The sequence below is a fragment of the Dermochelys coriacea genome, chromosome 2 (assembly GCF_009764565.3).
Source record: "Dermochelys coriacea isolate rDerCor1 chromosome 2, rDerCor1.pri.v4, whole genome shotgun sequence".
NCBI classification, from domain to species: Eukaryota; Metazoa; Chordata; order Testudines; family Dermochelyidae; genus Dermochelys; species Dermochelys coriacea.
In genome coordinates, this window is record NC_050069.1 from 39,823,065 (window position 1) to 39,843,106 (window position 20,042).

The 20,042-nt window shown below is 42.8% G+C and overlaps 1 protein-coding gene across 3 annotated transcripts in view; it reads left to right on the forward strand.

Moving 5' to 3' along the window:
• The window catches only part of RGS22 (regulator of G protein signaling 22), a 114,756-nt gene that overhangs the window by 77,390 nt on the left and 17,324 nt on the right, over window positions 1-20,042 (forward strand). For 2 of the 3 annotated variants that reach the window (XR_006278697.1, XM_043507533.1), the window contains exons 16-22: window positions 4,280-4,474; window positions 7,571-7,663; window positions 8,323-8,489; window positions 10,487-10,649; window positions 12,563-12,721; window positions 14,701-14,778; window positions 18,222-18,383. Coding sequence is in view for 1 of the 3 variants with exons in the window: in XM_043507533.1 (XP_043363468.1) it covers window positions 4,280-4,474; window positions 7,571-7,663; window positions 8,323-8,489; window positions 10,487-10,649; window positions 12,563-12,721; window positions 14,701-14,778; window positions 18,222-18,383 (1,017 nt within the window). In the remaining 2 variants the exon portion in view is untranslated. The remainder of the gene's footprint in view (window positions 1-4,279; window positions 4,475-7,570; window positions 7,664-8,322; window positions 8,490-10,486; window positions 10,650-12,562; window positions 12,722-14,700; window positions 14,779-18,221; window positions 18,384-20,042) is intronic. The other variant, XR_006278698.1, reaches the window with a different exon arrangement.

Sequence of the window (20,042 nt, forward strand, 5' to 3'; positions counted from 1 at the left end):
GGAGGGGAAAGAGGGGTGAGGGCTCCGGCTGGGGGTGTGGGCTCTGGGGTGGGGCCAGGGATGAGGCGTTTGGGGTGTGAGAGGGGGCTCTGGGCTTGGCCCGTGGGTTGGGGTGCAGTGGGGTATTCGGTGTCCAGGTGGCACTTACCACGGCTCCAAGGAAGCAGCCACCGGGTCCCTGTGGCATCTAGGTGCATGGGTGGCCAGGTGGCTCTGGTGGTGTGTGCTGCCTTCATGCCAACAGGCACCGCCCCCTACAGCTCCCATTGGTCATGGTTCCTGTGGAGCCACCACTTGGGGCGGGGTCAGTTCGTGGAGCCTCCCTGGCTATCCATGCACCTAGGGGCCACAGGGACCTGGCGGATGCTTCTGGGAGCCACCCGGAGCCAGGGCAGGTAGGGAGCCTGCCTTAGCCCCGGGCTCCTGCTGTGCCACTGATCAGAGTTTTAATGGCCCAGTCAGCAGTGCTGACTGGAGCTGCCAGGGTCCCTTTTCGACCGGGCATTCTGGTCGAAAACTGGATGCCTGACAACCCCATCAAGAAGAGCTTTCCCTTTATATCAATATCAGGAAGCTCTGGGGGCGCCTAGCCTGCCAGGTGTTCCTGCCCCACATTACAAAGACTGTTTTGGTTCTCACAGACAACACGATGGCCATGTTCTACATAAACAGACAGGGAGGGGCACAATCTTCCCCCCATGCCAGGAAATAATCCAGCTGCAGGAGCTCTGCATTGCTCACTCAATCAGTCTAGAATCATCCTGTCTTCCGGGAACACAGAAACCAGCTGGCAGATCACCTCAGCAGGTCTTTCTCCTCTAGCCATGAATGATCCCTCTGACCGGACATCATGAGGGACATCTTCCAATGATGGGGGACTCTTCTTATAGACCTGTTTGCTACCTGCAACAACAGGAAAGGCCATCAGTTCTATACCCTGTGAGGCCAGAGCCCAGGGTCTCTCATAGACACATTCCTGTTGTCATGGACAAAACATCTGTATTTTGCATTTCCAGCTACCTCACTGAGTCACAAGGTTCTGACGAAGATCAAGCAGGACCGAGCGTGGGTCATTCTCATGGTCCCAGTGTGGCCCAGGCAACGTTGGTTCATCACCCTCTTAGGCCTTTCAGTGGAGACTCCACTACTGCTTCTGCTACACCTCGAGACCACAGATCTCTTGAGACCACAGTCAGCTGCTCCACACAACTCAGTTCCCTTAATCTGACAGCCTGGAAGCTCCATGGCTGACCCCTGAGGAGCAGGCTTGCTCGGAGCAGGTCCGTAGAGAGTCCTACTGGGGAAGAGAAGGCCACCTATCTAGCAAAATGGAAGCGGTTCTCCATCTGGTCCTCCCAATGGGGAATTCCACCTATGTAGTCCACTCTGCAGCTCATTTTGGAGTACCTTCTGCTGCTGAAACAACAAGGTCTGGCCTTCTCTTCAGTCAAGATCCACCTAGTGTCCATCTCAGCCTTCCATCCCAAGGTCGACAACCAATCCGTTTTTTCACACGAGATCGTGATCCATTTTCTCCGAGACTTGAAGAGGATATACCCACCAGGTTAGAGAACCCATTCCTCCCTGGGATCTAAACCTTGTCTTGTCAAAGCTCATGGGCCCACCATTTGAGCGGCTAGCAATGTGCTCATTGTTACACCTCTCCTGGAAAGTGGCTTCCTTAGTGGCCATCACTTCAGCCAGAAGGGTATCAGAGATCCAGGCCCTTACATCGGAGCCCCCATATATGATTTTCTTCAAAGATAAGGTTCAGCTGCATCCACACCTGTTGTTCCTCCCAAAGTAGGTGCCACAATTCCACTCCAGTCAAGCAATCTTCCTGCTGGTATTCTACCCTAAACCCTATGCGAACAGAGAGGAGCAGCACTTGCACTCTTTAGATCTTAGACAGGCTCTGGCTGTCCACATACAAAGGACCAAACAGTTCCACAGATCAACTCAGTTGTTCATCACAATAGCAGAGAGAACAAAGAGCCTCCTCATCTCTGCCCAGGCAATTTCATCCTGGATTACTTCATGCTTCTGGACATGCTACGAACTCATGGGCATTTTACCTCCAGCTAATCTGATTGCTCATTCCATACTTCCTCAGCTGCCTTCCTAGCGCAAGTCCCTATTCTGGACATCTGGAGAGCAACAACCTGGTTGTCAGTGCACACATTCTCAACACATTATTCCAACACCCAGCAGACTAGAGACGATGCCAACTTCGGCCGTGCAGTCTTGCAGTCAGCCTGTCCTTGAACTCCGAGCCCACCTCCTGCACAACTGCTTGTGAGTCACTTACATTGGAATGGACATGTGCAAGCACTCAAAGAAGAAAAAATGGGTACTAATCTTTCTGTAACTGTTGTTCTTCAAGATCTCTTGCCCATGTCCATTCAAAAACCCATCCTCCATCTCTTATTGGAATCGCTCAATAAAAATAAACTGAAGGGGCACGGGGCTGGCAGGTATCCAAGGCCACTGGAGCTGACCCAATGGATACCACGAGGGGAAAAAATTCATGCAGCTGTGCTCGGGGTGCACGCACATATACATTGGAATGGACATGTGCAACACATCTCAAAGAACAACAGTTATAGAAAGGTTAGTAACCATTTTGGGTTTGGTTTTTTTATGGTTGAAGTTTGACATAACTTGATATGCTAAATAAAGAAAAGAGAAGTTATTTTTTAACTATTCAAACATTCCTCTGCTGTGCTAGACACTGAAACACAATAGTATTTTATTAGTGCATGAGAACCAGAAAGTAAAACTGACCAGCCTCACTTCACTGTCTAAGCTGAGTGAGACAAAACAGGGAAGGCTGTTTTCTCAGCTGGTGTATATTAGTGTAGCCCCATTCAAGTCAGTGAGCCATGTTGATTTACCCCAGCTCAGAATCTGTCCCATAGGTTGCATTATATCAGGGGTCTCAAACTCAGTTTGCCTTAGTGCCAGTGCCAGTCCTCAAATCCTCCCAGTGGGCCTATAATGTCACTGAAGATGGTGTTCAGAAAAGAAAATGTTTATATTGTATTTTTATTTTGAATTTCTTAGAAATAATAAAACTGTCATACAACTTTATACAATTCTTCGCCTCCCAGAGAGTTTTTAGTGTGGCCAGCCACCTGGCAACGCTTCAGTTCTGTCAGTTTGTTGATGTTTGGCCTCCGTGACTGAGCAGTTGAAACCTTCAGGATTGCAGCAAGGTGGGCATCAGATAGTTGTGTCGGTATTTTGACTTGTATTCATTGTGGGGGAAAAAGTGATGCTGCCTCTATGGCTGCCTCTGCCTGGCAACTAATGATGCTACCTCCATGACTGACTCTGCCTGGCCACTAGTGGTGGTATCGCTCTCCCTCTCCCCCAGCCATTTGGAGCTGCAGGGGGCGGTGCCTGTAATTGAGATTGCTGGCGCCGTGTCTGCATGCGTCTCTCCTCCCTGAGCCTCAGTGGGGAGGTCTTGGGCCGCAGATGGCCTGCAGGCCGCGATTTTGAGACCCCTGCATTATATCTTTGAATATTCTTACAACTTTAATGATATAAGCTGCTGATAACAACAAAAGTCAAGAATGTTTAAAACTATATGACTTTTATCATAGACTCATAGATGTTTGCTTCAGTGAGGCTTTAGGCCCCAGCTCTCCATTGGGATACGCTGAAGTAGGCTCCTACACTGTGGCCGAGTCCCAGTGAAATCAATAGGGGTCTGCATAAGCACAGAAGTCCATGCGAGTGAATCCCGAAGCAGGACTGCGGTCTTATTGGTATTTCGAATTTTCAATTTTAGGTTAAAATTGGCTTGGTTTCTAAAAAGCAAGAAGGAACCATCTTTCACAAAATGGTTTATTGTGCTATAGAACAGTGCATCCTGTTACAGTTCAGTGTGTAGAGTAATATCAGTGTGTAACTCAAAGATGAAGATTCGCATTTGTTGTTGTTATTGTGATTACTTGAATGTAACTAAGGATCAGCAAAATGTCTCTGTGTAAGCATTACCATCACCATTATGCATGATTTTGGCATCAAAGAAGCTTTTAATAAGCAGAAAATGTAGGAGTAAAGAAGTCAGGGAGCTGTGGCAGAAACTATATTTTGGAAAACTTAGTAGCTTCGAGGGAATAGAGGAAGGAGGGGAAAGATGATGTGACCGAGAGAGTAACTAGGATAATAAACAACAGTTTGCTACCACACTCGTCTTTAACTAACTTATTTACTGTGGCCATTAGAATGGATGGTGGTTAAAAAACTGTTGTCTTCTCTTTTATTGTAGTTCCTTTATGCCACTTACATTGCTCCTTCTGCCAGCATGGATATTGGACTGCAACAGGATAAGAAAAATGAGATTTATCAGAAAATTGAGCCACCTTATGAGGATCTTTTTGACCCAGCAGAAGAATATATCCTCACCCTTCTGCTGGTACCATGGATGAAAATGGTGGAAGTAGACAAATGCATTTATGGAAAGGTAACTTATATAGGGCCAGCTAGTGAGTACCCTTTATTCTGTCCCTTGATCATCCCCATTCAAGTTACTGGGCTTGAGTGAGTGCAGTAACTGCTCCCTCAGTGTTCCTCATAAGGGAAAGAATGGGGCCATTGCTGCAGTTCCCCTCTGCACTGACCCATGGAGTGAGTAGGACACGTTGTGGAGAGCAGGCTACACCATTCTGTAGATGCATCCTGCACTGTTCGCTAATGAACTGGACCAGTCTTCTCTGGGAGGGAATGTAAGTTCCTGAGGCACAGGCTTTCCCTGTGGGATGGTGTGCTCTGTGCTGTCTCATAATCACACCATTGACTAAAGGTCACAACTTTGATTTTACTTAGCATGAGTGGTCAAGGAGTCATTTTTTTTACCATGAAGAGATAATAAGCAGTGTTGTCAGAGTGTCATTATAATGCCCCTAAGTCAAGACTAACTGCCTCAAACATGTCTTAGTGCTTAGAATTAAGTTGTGGCGAATGCTTAGAGTAAGAGGAAATATTGTACAACAGACAAGGAGTGTCTGCCTGAAACACTCTACCACGTAAGCAGGTGGTGAGCCTGCTGTGAAAGAATTAAATGCATTCTGCAGGCTTATTGAGGCAGGTTGCCCAGGGTCCCATCCAGATATGAGATGGGAGTGGTTCTCTAGACAGAGGATCTAAAGTAAGGGCTGGGCAATCCTGAGGGAGAAACTGTAAGAACAGCAAAGCCAGAAGAGAAAGTTGGAAATTCCAGTTTTGCTTCTTACAAAAAAATCAGAACAAGAAGTAATTAGGCAAGGCTGTGTGTTCTGACTGTATTCTGTATGTGGACTTTGTTTAAGAGTATGATGGGAAATACAATGCTTACAAGCGGTTACAAAAATTAGGACAAGGTTCTGCTCTCAGATTCATAAAGCGTATCTGTGGATTTGGTGAGGAGGGGCAGAGATACGTTTAATGGGAATGGGAATCTGGAAACCTGGGTTCTGATCCTCGTAGTTTCATTATAACCTTGGGTTAAGTGACCTTCTTTATTATATGTAAAGAAAAGAGCATTACATAATAACACCTCCATAGATGAGGGTATATTTGTTAATATTAGTAAAGCACTTTGAGATCTTTTATTGGAAATCACTATAGCAGTGAAAAGTATTATTATTATTATTATTATTATATTCTCTCTACATGCATGAACAGCTATGAGCATGCCACACATATGGGGAGACCAGGATATCAAGGTTGAAGACTGATAGGCCTGAGAATAGAATTTTGCCATGCTGTACATTTTATGCCATAATCTCTTCTCTTTCCAAGCTTTGTCACGAGAAAGATATTTCATCTACATTCTTAGTGATCTACAGAATATGCTGTCAAGTATCAGAGGGGTAGCCGTGTTAGTCTGTATCCACAAAAACAATGCTGTAACTGGCCAACCCATTCATTAGTATGAATTTCCATTTAGACTTTGCCAGACTAATGTTATACTAAGCATTACACCTTTTGCAAACATTATTAACACTTAACATATACTGAGAATAGCAGCTCCTCTGACCAAGTATTTTCATTGTAAAGCATAATTCTTAATATTTTTTATTAAAAGAGGGTTGACATTTTCTGAACATTCTTTTAACATATTGTTTTAATCTAAAACCTTCTATGATTGCTTTATGTTAATTTAATGCATGCAGCCTACAATGTCTCTGATAGGGATATAATGAGAAACTTTTATCACCCTTTCTGCACAGGTGATGCTTTGCTTTGCTGTTGTATGATTATGCATAAACTTTTCAAATGTCAATACTCTAATAACAGAAGAGAGTTGGGCAGATGCGTAAAAAAAAAATAGGGCCTGATACTGTTGGGTCCAGAAAAAAGGAGAAGACACATTCCTTAGGGTGGACAGAACAGCACATGCTCTAGAAAGCTCTGGGCTGCTCCTCTCAGACTATGCCCACTTGATCCAATCCACTCTTCAGTAACTTAGTTCTCCTTCTAGGAAAGATCCAGCTTTGCTACTTGTTTAGGGAGAGGAGACTCCCTGTGTCCTCTTTCCCAACTTGCTTGGCAACACAGAACAGGTACATTTAGTCCATAGAAAACAAGATATTTCAACTAGTAATAAAAGAGAGGCTTAAATCATACATTTGAGGCATGGTCAAAATATCTTTTATAAAAACCCAAACACTAAATCAAACCTTTTTCATTATGGTGTCTCATCTCACTTCTATCAATTCTCTCATTTAATCTTTGTACAAAATGGTCTGAAATTATTTTCTTACTTGTTTTAAAACTACATATTATTTCTCAAAAAACAACAACCCAACAACGAAGAAACGGAAAAGGGTTTTGCAGCAGTAGAACAGAGTTAGCTTGTGGCCCGTGGACGTTCAGATATACGATGCTGAGTATGGTATTAGTGTCTAGATAGATGTTAATTTGGAAATATCGTCTTTTCTCTTTCATATAAGCTCTTTCATATTTAAGACCATAGTGGGGGAAGTCTGTCTGTGATGGATTACTGCACCACTACAACCTATAGGTTCAAGTTTGGTAAATGTCCAGTTGCCATATTTGAACATTCCAACCAACACATAGATGCACAAAACAGTTACTTATGCACCTAATTGCTGATCTGAGCATACAAATGCAAGATTACTGTTGTTGTTGTTAAGCACCATATATGTGCATGGTGCTACACAGATTAAAAAATACCACTCAAGTCTTTGCCCTGAACAATTTACAGTCTAAAGGCACCAACTGACACAATATGGAACTAAACAGGAAAAGCACAGAATAGTTGTCTTATAGCTTTAATATTTATTGGTTGGATTCTCTATTGAGGTGCTCATGTTTCAAAATTGGTGGCGAGCATCATTTCCTAGTGAGTGCTATAGTTCTAAGAACTGAATTGCTGCTTCTCAGTGGCTCTCATAGGGATGCAACTTGCAGTGATTTTTTTTTCTTCTAAACATCTGTCTCGTTATTGGCAAGGGTGTTTCTTTTCTACCCACTGTCATTGGCAAGTTGCCTGCCCAGCTCTCCATCTTTCTATAATATGTACTGTGGGGATGACATAAGATATTATTTTTATTAGGTGGAGCTGGTGGAAGAAAGTCGACAGCTGGACTCAGTGTACTTTAGAAAGCTACAGTCTTTGCATCAAGAGAGTGTTTCCAAGAAGGATGAGGTAAGACAAGCACCTACTAACAAAAACAAACTTGTTTTCTATCTCAGAGGCTTAACACTTTATGTATCAGCAATGAAAGGAGACTGTGAGTAGGTTTGATGGACCAACAGTGCTGTTCACGAGTATTAATTTTCAAATGAATGCTTGACAGCCATCATTGTTTTAATTATGGTTCCAATTCTGCTCTCAGTTACATCAGTATTTGGGCCTGATCCCCCATCCATTGAAGTCAATGGTCTGACTTCAGTGGGAGGTGGATTGGGCCCTAAATATTGAGGAAATCCTTTGATTTCAGTTGAGTGACTGGTTTATTTAAGGATAGACTCTGGCCCAATATGTTTAAAATAAAGCCGATGACAAACCTTAGTGATATATGCAACTTATTTCCTGAGGAATCGGGAAGCTTTTGTATCAAGACAGATTCTTCTCCTCTTCAGCAGTGGTAATAATTTCTGTGTAGCAGCATCATTCCTTGTCTGCTTGGTTATGACAGAGCAGTGTTTCCTGTAACAGGAGAAAAAGTGACTGCATGGCAGCAATTAGCAACAACAGAAGAGAAGGAATTAAAAACAATACAGAGGGATTAATGGAGGATTAGATTGTCCAGGTTATAGAGGCAGAAGACTTCTTTATATAATTGAAATTGTTTCTTCTGTTAGAGTTTTGCTCCTGAAGTCAGTCCCCTACCTCAGCCTGATGTTGTCCGAGAAGCACAGCTCTTAAATGAAGTCCCTGAGGAATACAGGGGTTGTAGCCTTCACGACCTGATCCGCAATGGACTCGAGTTAGAACAGTTCCGACTCTTTCTTGAAGAGCATTCTGCAGTGTATGTTTGTTGTTTTTCAATAATTTCTGCACTCAAATGCCCATTGTCTTTTATGGAAGTTTTGGCTATGTAAGGGTTACAGGATTGCAATATATCCATTTTTTTGAGAATTATATGTATGCACTAAAATGAGAATTTTGTTCAGACATCAGAATGGCAGTCTCAGTTGTTTGTTAGGAATAAATCTCCTGTTATGAAATCATTTGTGGTCAAATTCTGCCTGCATGTGTCCCGGGGCCATTTAAAGGCATGTACCCAACACAGACTTTGATCTATAATGAATTAAACTTGCTTTTGGTAGAACAATTTGAACCTATTTTTTTTTCAAATTGAAGGCTCAGAATTACAAATATATACACATAGACTTTGGGCACACAGCTATCACAAGTGCGTAAGCAACTGCAGTTTTGATTCATGTAGTTAACACAGTTAAGTACACCATCATAGTAACTGCATGTGTAATTTATGCATGTACACACAATTTTCAAAATTTGAGCTTACATATGTAAAATAAAGATTTCAACAGAAGTTAATGCGGGATTTGCTCCTAACTTCCCTATATCTTCCCACATTAGTCCCCATATTTTTAACATTCCAGAAAATTGCAAAAGTACTCAGTTCTTAAGTAACTGCTGAAAATAGTTAAAATATTTCCTTTTTCAACCTTCCAATCCCTTTTTACACCCATCTGTTTCTTTAAATTAGGTTCCCCTAAACTAATGCTGAGGGTGTTGTCTACTCGTCCAGTGTAAACGGTAATATAATTATAGATTAGCATAGAGCAAAAGAGTCAAAAATGCCTAAGTGACAGGCACAGAGCTTTGTGGAGAAAAGGCATTCCATTTCATGGAGGATTTTGAGATTTTAAACTATGGTTTTGTTCTGATTTGGAAGCTTTAGGGCCCCTGGCTCTTAGGAAGTCTACCTAGCAAGCTGCTCCATAGCCGCAGACCCTGGAAGCTCTGTGGTCCCCAACTCTGAGGCAGTCTGCATAGTGGGCTGCCAAGGAACTGGGTTGGTGAACTGCTAGGAAACAAGGCAGTGTTCCAGCTGAACTTTTTTGAAACTGAATTGTCTCTGTTATACATTCCAATTTGGACAAATCGGCAAATTCCAATGAAACATTGTTGTTAGAATTTTTCCAACCAGCTCTACTAAGGAGACTAAGTCCTAGTAGGACTTAAACTGCAAAGTACCCAAGAGACTTTTGACAATGGGACTTCAGTTTTTAAGTCAATTAGATACTTTTGTAAATTTTACACATGAGCTAATACCTCAAAAAATGAAACAAAAGTCAGCAAATATTTATTAGAACAAGAAATTGAAGTGGTTTGGCTGGATCGCCCTCTGCATGTTTCACTTTCTGCAAATATTCTAGCAAACAAGTTTACTGTCAGGAATGTTCACAGAAACACCAAATTTAAAAAGAGAATAATCATAGAAAGTGAACTTGGAAGTGTGAGTATTGTAAATATTTCTCTTCTCCAATGAAGGAACAAAACCAGTATCATGTAACCTGTGTGTCCAATCAAGATTATCCCATTAAAAAGCTGGAATTTTTAATATCAAATACTCATATTGAACTGATTATGAGCAATTTACAGACCAGGAATTTTATGTAGAAATTATTCATCTTTTAATATGGATAATAAAATAGGTGAGGAAATAGGAATTTATTAATAGATGATTCAAAAAGAGCACAAGAGGCAAATTCATCAAAAAAATTATTTGGTCTGGTCCACTGTAGACTGAGACTTAAAGCATTCCCTTTCTACATCTGATTGTTGAACAAGTGGCGTAGTCATTCTCATGTTAGCTTATTTCTCATCTAGTAGGGAACAACTGAGGCAAAAAGTCTATCCCTGATATAGCATGCAAGATCTGGACACTTGATTCCACTTCTGTTAATTGTAATTAAAATAATAACTTGTTAGAATTCGGATGAAAATGACATCAATATGGAATAATGAAGAATATTCTCATTGATTTCTTTGTAGCATGGATCTCATGTGCTGGATAGATATTGAACAATTCAGAAGGATGCTCCACAAGGAAAAAGAAAAAAGAGAGGAAAAATCTAAAGATATTAAAAACAAGTACCTAAATAAAAAATACTTTTTTGGACCCAATAGTCCAGCTACAAAAGCACAACAAGACCAGGTATCAGTATATGAAACAATATTTATACACAGCTGTCACAGTTCTGGCAGATCTCCCCCTGCTGGACACGCTCCAGGTTGCTGTGGTTGGGTCCCACATACTGGCCATAAAGGCTATAAGCTTCCTGAGTCAGAATAGGCTCCTCCACTATCTCTTTGTGCATCTCTGGCACATTTTCTGGGCAAGATCTCTGTCTGTTACCCCTTTGCATAAATGGGACTTCAGGGTCCAGCTGCCCAAGTCCCCCAGGACCAGTGCTGAGCCCACATAGACACCCCAGTTGCTTAAACACATCCTAGAGATGCCCAGACACATGCCCAGAGATCCACTTTGTGGGCACTCAGACTTACAATTCACCTCCTTATGGACTCATGATGGTGGAAGCAGACAGACACACAGACCTTGAAAGATTCCAAAAGTAATCACTCTTTCCTGTAGATAGCTAAAGAATTATACATTTTTAGACAAATCAATAAAATGCTTTTACACATTTCCCTGCATCAGTTTACTCACCAATCTTGAATGTTCTTTGGGCTTAGGTCATAGTCATCTTGGGTGTCCAGGATTCTTCTTCTGCCTATGGCTTCTCCTCTGAATCACTGAGTCTCTCTCTGACCCCTTCAGACAATGCCTTTTTGCTCTCTACAGTGGCTGTTGAAAGATCCTTTATCTTATAATTTCCAGTCCCCTTTGTCAGGTAATCAAAGTCCCTCACCAGGTGAGCTGTTGACTATTTACTCCCTCCCCCCACCAGGAGCAGTAGCCATCTTTGACCATGAATACACCATTTAAATGGATGATCGCCAGAGTTCAACAACCCTCTGTTGTTAGCCCAGTGCCAGGTGCAAGAATGTCTCCTGTCACTCCTGTGGGTATTAACTCAATATGAGGCAAAAGATAGAAGATAAGGCAAATAAGCCCCACATTAGAAATGGAGTTTGCAGTCTGACCCAGAGTCACATAGAGAGACTCCAGCTTCAAATAGAATTCATCAGCTGTCTGCAGATTCCTGAAATCATCACAATAACAATTATACAAATACATGTCTTTATTCCAGCAGAACTTTGTGTTGACTAAGAGGCGTCCACTTTAATTAGCCGCCACTTGATGCATACCCAGTTTATTTTTCTAACAGATTATTTAATTGCGATTTAATTTTGTATTTTTGGTATTCCTAGCACAGGGATGGACAAACTTTTTGGCCCAAGGGCCACATTGGGGTTGCAAAACAGTATGGAGGGCCAGGTAGGGAAGGCTGTGCCTCCCCAAACAGCCTGGCCTCCGCCCCCTCCCACTTCCCGCCCCCTGACTGCTCCCCTCAGAATCCCCCACCCATCCAACCCCCTCGCTCCTTGTCCCCTGACTGCCCCCTCCTGGGACCCCCATCCCTAACTGCCCCCCCAGGACCCCACCCCCTATCCAACCACCCCTTCCCCCCCTCCAAGACCCCCTGGAACCCCACCCCCTGTCCAACCCCCCCCCGCTCCCTGTCCCCTGACCATCCCATCCCGGGTTTTTGGGTGATGAGTGTGAGACCCTCCTCAACTCAGGGAAGGTATTTTATACAGTTTCAAATCATTTGTGCGCCAAGGCCTTTGAACTAGGACAGGCTATTCCTCAGGAGTCGAAACTTGAAAAAGACTTGTTACCAGCATTGTTTCATTATTGGGAATTTGTGTTAATTTCTCCCATTGACTTTAGTTCCTGCAGGAACCATTCCTTATATGACCCATTTAGCCAGGAATGCTGTCACTAGCCAGCCCATATAGATACACTTAATATTTATGAAGCTAACACAATACTCTTTGAATATTCCATGTTTCCATAGCATTGCATCTAGCACAAGGGATAAGTAACATTTGCCCATACACAAAAGAGCTTCTCTAACCTGTTATTGTATTTGGATTGTTTAGGTAATGCAGTCAGGTGGAGGCTGGGGACGCATACTTCATGATCGACTTTCCTCCGCAGTTCTGCTAGAAATTCAAAAATACGTCCAGATGAGGCTAGAAAAAAAGTGGCTGCCATTGTTCCTGGCAAAAGAACAATCTCGGACACGTAGAAAAACAAAGGTAATGTTTCAAATATGGCCCATCCCAGTACTGTTTTCATGCTGAGATGTAGCTTACTGCTAGGATAAGATGGTGCAGAAAAATGACAGTCAATCATAGCTCATATTGAATTTAAACTGAAGGGAAGTGACTTGTGCATACAGCTTGCAGTGTTAAGTTGATGCCTGCGAATAAGGTTTTTTTCCCTCTAGTAGCCCAGTCCTGCTGATGGCCTCGTTAGCCACTGAAGCTGAAGAAGGCAGTTGATGCTGCTTTCACAGCCAGACAATGTCGGGAAAAGTTGGATCAGAGTTCACCCTTTATACCCCCCTCACCACACAGAGTCACACCCAGAAAAAATCCAGCTCCACAAAAAAGAGTTGGAGAGATGCTCAGGGAGACAAGAGCACAAGCAAATGAGCTGGTTTCCCACACTCTGCTACTCCTGTTTCTCACGCTGCCCATGTCCTCCCACCTGAAGAGGTATCGCCTACAGGAGTTACTCCAGGCCTCCTGCAGAGCTGCCAAGTGGGAAGACTGGCTGGCTACAGGCCTGGCTTCTGACTGGTTACATTAAAGAATGATCAATTAAATTACACATGAGTGTTCAGAGTAGGGAGAGCTTTTCTCCTGCTGGCACATCATCCTCTAGCTTTTTTGCTATGGGCATAGCTTCCACCTCACTGACTTTTATGGCATCTAGGATGGGATCTACGAGTGGTAGGGGGAATTACACTGCTGCTGAGAATAGCAAAAAATCCTGTTTTTATCAGACACACACAAACTGAACGGAGAGTTTGTATTGTACTGATTGAGGCAAAACCTGCTGTTTCCAACTAGGCACTGAATTCATTCAAATCAGACATGTAACTTAGTTTTAATTCTTTTTTAACATAAAGAGGGTTCAAAGGGCTTACAAAAATTTGGGCAGATTGGATTGTCCATCTCTCTATTTGTTGATTTAGAGCACTGGATACTTTTCTCGAATCTGTATTTTGTAGGTTTTTAAGTAAGCCAAATTACTTTATTTGCAAGACTCTGATTTCTAACAATCATAGGAGCTTTGGTCTTTTTCTACTTCCATTTATGTTTTCTTACTATGTTTCCTATCTTACCACAAAGTGAAAGGATGAAAAGGTCCTTTAAAGCTGGGATTCTCAACCTTTTTCTTTACTAGCATCCCACCCCTCAACATACTATAAAAACTCCAGGCCCAGCGGTGGGCGGGGGTTTCAGGTCTCCTGGCTTCAGCCACTGGGTTGTGGGGGTGGGAGGCCTCAGAGCTTTAGCCCTGAGAGGCTCAGGGCTTCAGCTGTGGGCCGGGGGGAGGGGGCTCTAGGCTCTGGATTTCAGCCCCTGGGTTGGGGGGGGGGGCTAGGGTTTCAGCCATGGGAGGGAGGAACGGCTTGTGGCTTTTGCCCCGCGGCTCTGCATCTGGTTTCAGCCCCTCAGGGGATGCTGAGGCTCAGGGCTTCAGCCCCGTGGCTCTGCTCCTGGCTTCAGCCCCGTGGGGGCGCCAGGGCTTGCCTTCAGTCCCGCAGCTCTGATCCTGACTTCAGCCCTGCGGAGGGCGCCAGGGCTTATGGCTTTAGCCCTGGGCTCTACTCCCAGTTTCAGCCCCATAGGGGGCACCGGGGCTTGGGGTGCCCAGCTTCAGCCCCATAGGAGATGCTGGGCTCGGGGCTTTAGAATCTGGTTGAGAACAGCTGCTTTAGTGTTTATTTAGTGGAAGTGAAACCAGATGACATTCTCCATCCATCTTCATAATTCAGGGTGACCAAACATGCTGCGTTTGACCATGCAGCTCTTATTCAGACAAACTTCCCTTGATTTAGGTGGGTGTTTTGGCTGCAAAGGGGCTGCCTGATCAAGTCTACCTTTTCTGAAGCAGATGACTTAAAAACTGGGAGCATTTTATATCGAAACCCATTATAGCCTGCACATTAAACAAGAATAATTTAATACTTGGCATATGAACATACTGATAATCTTGTGTTCAGCCACAGATAAGGGACATAGCTGAAGATCTCCTAATCCAGAGAAATGAGAAGAAGATTGGGTCCTGGAAGGCAAGTAAAGTATGTTTCCTCTGTTTCCCTGTTGAAACCTGGAGATTTCTTCATTGTTTCTGTGCTTTACATATCTAGGCCCAAGTTCACTGCTGGCATCTGTGGGTGTAATTACATTGACTTCAGTGGAGTTGTACTTGCTGACATTAGTGATTAATTTGGCCGCCAACTGGATGGGACTTCCAGCAATACTTGTACTGGCCAGAGGGGTCGCTCTGGAGCAATTCAAGTCTCTCCCCAGGGATTGTGCAGCAGTCTGAACTTCCCTGAGACTCATAATTGGTACTGGATCTTTAATGCACATTCATCTGTATTTCCCATGCAGTGGACTTATTGGGACAAGCTGTTCATTCCAGCATCTGGTAGTTTATTTATTATTGAGAGTGGATTACATGCAGACACAAAAGAAAATGTGAAGTATGCAGCAGAATGGGCAAGTTTAATCATATCACACAGTATCTGTTTCATTTAGAATTGTATTTTAACCTTACTGCGCTAAGATAATATCGATTTTAAACATCTTAAACCTCAGTCATATGACATTTCAGGAGACGTTTGCCAGTTTTTTTTTCCCTTGAAGAGCAGTGAACTCTTTGTGGTTGCCAACATGCAAGTTATATACATTTATTCAGTCTACATTTTATTGTCTGTTGAATTCAAACTAGAGACCAAATCACCATTACCGCTGCAAACCACTAGATAGAAAGAAATCCAAAGTGCAGGTGGGTTCTGTTAACTGGGTTTTCACCTGGTACCTATGTTTGGGGAACTATTTATTTGCAGCATCTCACTTAGGGCTGTGCTTTTGTCACATCTCATCATATAAGCAGGATGCATTTGATTATTTTTTCACTCCCATCTCCCGGCACTTAACCAATTCCTGATCACAGTGATCACACGATTCTGAATGGAAGAAGCTTTAGCATTTGAAGGAGGACTATAGTAAAATGATTCTTTTAAGTCAAATTTAACTAATTTTCTCTTAAACCAAGTTGATTTTTGGGTCGCCACTACCCATCTCCACTGGAAGAGAAGTACAGCCCAGCTGCTTGTGCTGCAGACTGTATATAGCTACTGCATGAGGAATGCAATATAGTATCTCAGCCTTTAGGTGACAACAGCATGGATGGTGGTCACAAAGTCGGCATCCAGAAGAGATGGTTGCAGCCTCCTTCCAAGCTAAGGATGAGAAAAAGCCAGTCTAACTGCTGCTGTCCTGAATATTCTAGTAGCAGTTGAGGGGCAAACCAGAAGTCCAGACTGTGACTCTAGTCAGCCAGTGATGAGCACATCATCTCAGTCTTAGGGGTTGATATTACTCCTGCCATATCTTCCAGTTCCTTCCCCCAACCAATATCATTTGATCTGTGTTATGCAGGTGATCAGGCTAAATGATCATAATAGTCTTCTCTGGCCTTAAAATCTATGAATCCCCTCAGTCTTATCTGGATTACGACTCACACAGCTTGCCCTCAGCCAAACACTAAGGGCTTGTCTTCACTACGGGGAAGATCGATGCTGCTGCAGTCAATGCAGCGGGTGTTGATTTAGCAGGTCTAGTGAAAACCCAATAAATCAATGGCACAGTACTCTCCAGTCGACTCCGGTACTCCAGGTCCCCGAGAAGAGTAAGATAAGTTGACCTAAGCTATGTCGACTCTAGCTACATTATTCACGTAGTTAGAGTAGCGTAATTTAGGTAGACTTACCCTGTTAATATAGACAAACCATAAGTAATGCATGTAGCAGTTTTGGACAGTCAGAAGGCATGGAGAAATACAACGAGGTATCATCAGTGCACTTAAGGCACCACAGTCCTTGCTTCCTTACTAACCCCCCTAGAAGCTCATACACAAGTTAAACAAAAGGGGTGATAAGCTGGAATCTTGCAGAACTTCAGGATCGAGGAGCAGTTGCCCCACCAACTCTAAGAGTGTTCATCAGTGTTACAATAAAGCCAGTCCCCGGAGCAGTCACAACCATCCTTGTTATGGCTGCAGTTGAGCTAACAAAAGCTCATGAGCAGAGGTGTCAAAAGAGTTGAAGCTATTCATCATCCTGATGAGTTGGGGTTATTTTCTCCTGTTTGCTCTGGGGGTTTTATACAGTTATTTAACTAGAGAATCAAGCACAGCCCAGAATAGTAACATCAACAGTCTACAGATGGGGAAACTTAGGCAGAAAGGCTAAGAGACTTGACCAAAGACAGTCAGAGTCTGTATCAGGTACAGTATTAGCAAGCAAGAGTGCTCTAAGTCCTGTCCTTACTTCACTAAACTGTGCTGCCTCAGATTCTATTGAACTGCTCTCTTGGTGGCCTGAGGCCATGCTGGCTGCTCAGCAGAGGAACCCACTCAACGGCACCCAGATGGCTGGCAGCCAGGAGGGAGCTTGTAACTTCACTAGCATCACCAGTAGTGACCTAGGCAGCATTTCCAGCCCTGATTCTGTCTGTGGCTTTCCGAAACATTGAGGGACTTGTTATAGTTCCCACAGTGCCCAAAAGTTAGGCTGGGTGACTGTAGCAGGGGACTATGTATAACCTGTGATTTTATTTTATTGTTAGGAGAAACCATTGACAGACTTTCAGCTCCAGCTTTCTTGTTACATTTCCAAGGCTATCTGCAACAAAAAATATTCCTCTACCCCTTTCTTGCTAGCCATGGGACATTACTCCCTCCCTTTGGATCCTCATGGATTGTATACTGATGTTATAGGTTAGTCTTCAGTCATCCATCTGATAACAGTGAGGAATTGCTTGGCTTATTGTTCAAGGAATAATATAGCAAAGCATGAGAATTGTGAGCTCAGTAAAGAAGGACTGAGGGTTGATTTCCATTCTAAACTTCATGTCAAATGAACTTCTGCATAAATTGTCTTTCTTTCTCTATCCTCTCTGGTTTTTCTTTTCGCTCACCCTTTCATGTGTTCTGTTTCACTGTCTATTTTGAAGCATGAAGATTCCCAAAATGTCTTGATGACTTTAAATCACATTTTACTATTTGTGGAATTCATTCCAGAAACAGCAAACTCTCCAGCTTCTGTTGGTGATCATGGCAACACTTTTCAAAACTGGTTTTGTTAGTGAGGTCCATGTCAAAAGCATTTTGGAGTTTTTAGCAATGTGGTTTGTCTGTTCTTTTCTCTTAGTTGCTGTTATTTGTTTGTAGAAAACTCAAACTGTTCCCTAAAACATAGCTTGTTGCCATAATTAATAGCAATGGCTGTTTCCATTTCCTCTCTCGTCCCTCCTTTCCAAAAAATGTTGTCTCAACCAACCAACCACACAAAGAAAAGAAAAGAAAGATTGCCAAGGTCTATTGTATCCTTGTCATAAACTACTGAAAGTTAGGGTCAGTGCAAAGATAAGAATCAGACAGTTTACCCTAACTAATGCTTTTGTTATTGCTTTTTGAAACAGTTTATTCAGTGCATTTTTTTCCTTTTGACAGCATGTGGACAATAAGTGGGTTTCTTCATCTAGAGAAATAATCATGTTCCGTAAAGCGCTGCTGAATCCAGTAACAGCATTACAGTTTCAGCGCTTTGTGTCTTTGAAAGGAGATTTAATGGAGAATGGAGTGCTCTTCTGGCAAGAGGTTCAGAAATATAAGGTATGGTGCTATAATATGAGCAGGGAAATATGCAGATTTAAAAGTATATATCCATTAACATACTTCAGGAGACTTTTAACTATAGTGCCTTGATGCAATTTACTGTCAACATCAATGCCCACCTGGTTCATTTTAAATTAATTGAGAATTTCATACCCATATTCCTTTGTGCTTATATACACTATAGAATCTTATTGACCTTTACAGGGATATTGTCAATTAACTCATGCCCAAAATTTTATTATTTATATGTTGAGCATTGATGTGCTCTGTGCTGTACAAAACACAGTGGGCATTCTTAAAATGTTTGTTAAGGTTATAGATAAATTCCACTAGTATTATCCATTGTAAGTAAAGGGAATACTAATTTATACACAATATGTACACAATTTTACAAAGGGTGAGTGTTCAGGAAAGATGCAGCCTGAGTTGTCATCATCCTCTTGTTCTCCCAAACTAGTCATGTCTCCTTTGGCCCAGATCCTCCACTGCAGTAGATCAGCGTAGCTATATTGACTTTAATGGAGCTACACCAGAGTACTAGCAGGAAGTAAGTCATGCCTGTGTTCAGGAGAGCACAAGGACTAGTTTGTTGGGGAAGAGTCAACATGGTTTTTGTAAGGGAAAGCATGCCTCACCAATATACTAGAATTCTTTGAAGGGGTCAACAAGCATGCGGACAAGGGGGATCCAATGGATATAATGTACTTAGATTTTCAGAAAGCCTTTGATAAGCCTTTAACCCTCACCAAAGGCTCTTAGGTAAAAGAGTGTCATGGGATAAGAGGGAAGGTCCTCTCATGGATCAGTAACTGGTTAAAAGATAGGAAACAAAGGGTAGGAATAAATGGTCAGTTTTCAGAATAGAGAGAGGTAAATAGTGGTGTCCCCCAGAGGTCTGTATACGGGACCAGTGCTATTCAACATATTCATAAGTGATCTGGAAAAAGGGTTGAACAGTGAGGCAGCAAAATTTGCAGATGATACAAAACTACTCAGGATAGTGAAGTCCAAAGCAGACTGTGGAGAGCTACGGGGGGGAGGGGGGTGGCATAGCTCAGTGGTTTGAGCATTAGCCTGCTAAACCCAGGGTTGTGAGTTCAATCCTTGAGGGGCCCATTTAGGGAACTGGGGCAAAAATTGGGGATTGGTCCTGCTTTGAGCTGGGGGTTGGACTAGATGACCTCCTGAGGTCCCTTCCAATCCTGATATTCTATGATCTCACAAAACTGGGTGACTTGGCAACAAAATGGCAGATGAAATTCAGTGTTGATAAATGCAAAGTAATGCACATTGGAAAACATAATCCCAACTATAAATATAAAATGATGGGGGCTAAATTAGCTGTTCCCACTCAAGAAAGAGACCTTGGAGTCATTCTGGATAGTTCTCTGCAAACATCCACTAAATGTGCAGTGGAAGTCAAACAAGCAAACAGAATGTTGGGAATCATTAAGACAGGGATAGATGTTAAGAAGAAAATATCATATTGCCTCTATATAAATCCATGATTCGCCCACATCTTGCATGCAGATGTGGTCACCCCATCTCAAAAAGGAATATTGGAATTGGAAAAGGTTCAGAAAAGGGCAACAAAATGATTAGGGGTATAGAACAGCTTCTGTATGAGGAGAGATTAATAAAACTGGGACTTTTCAA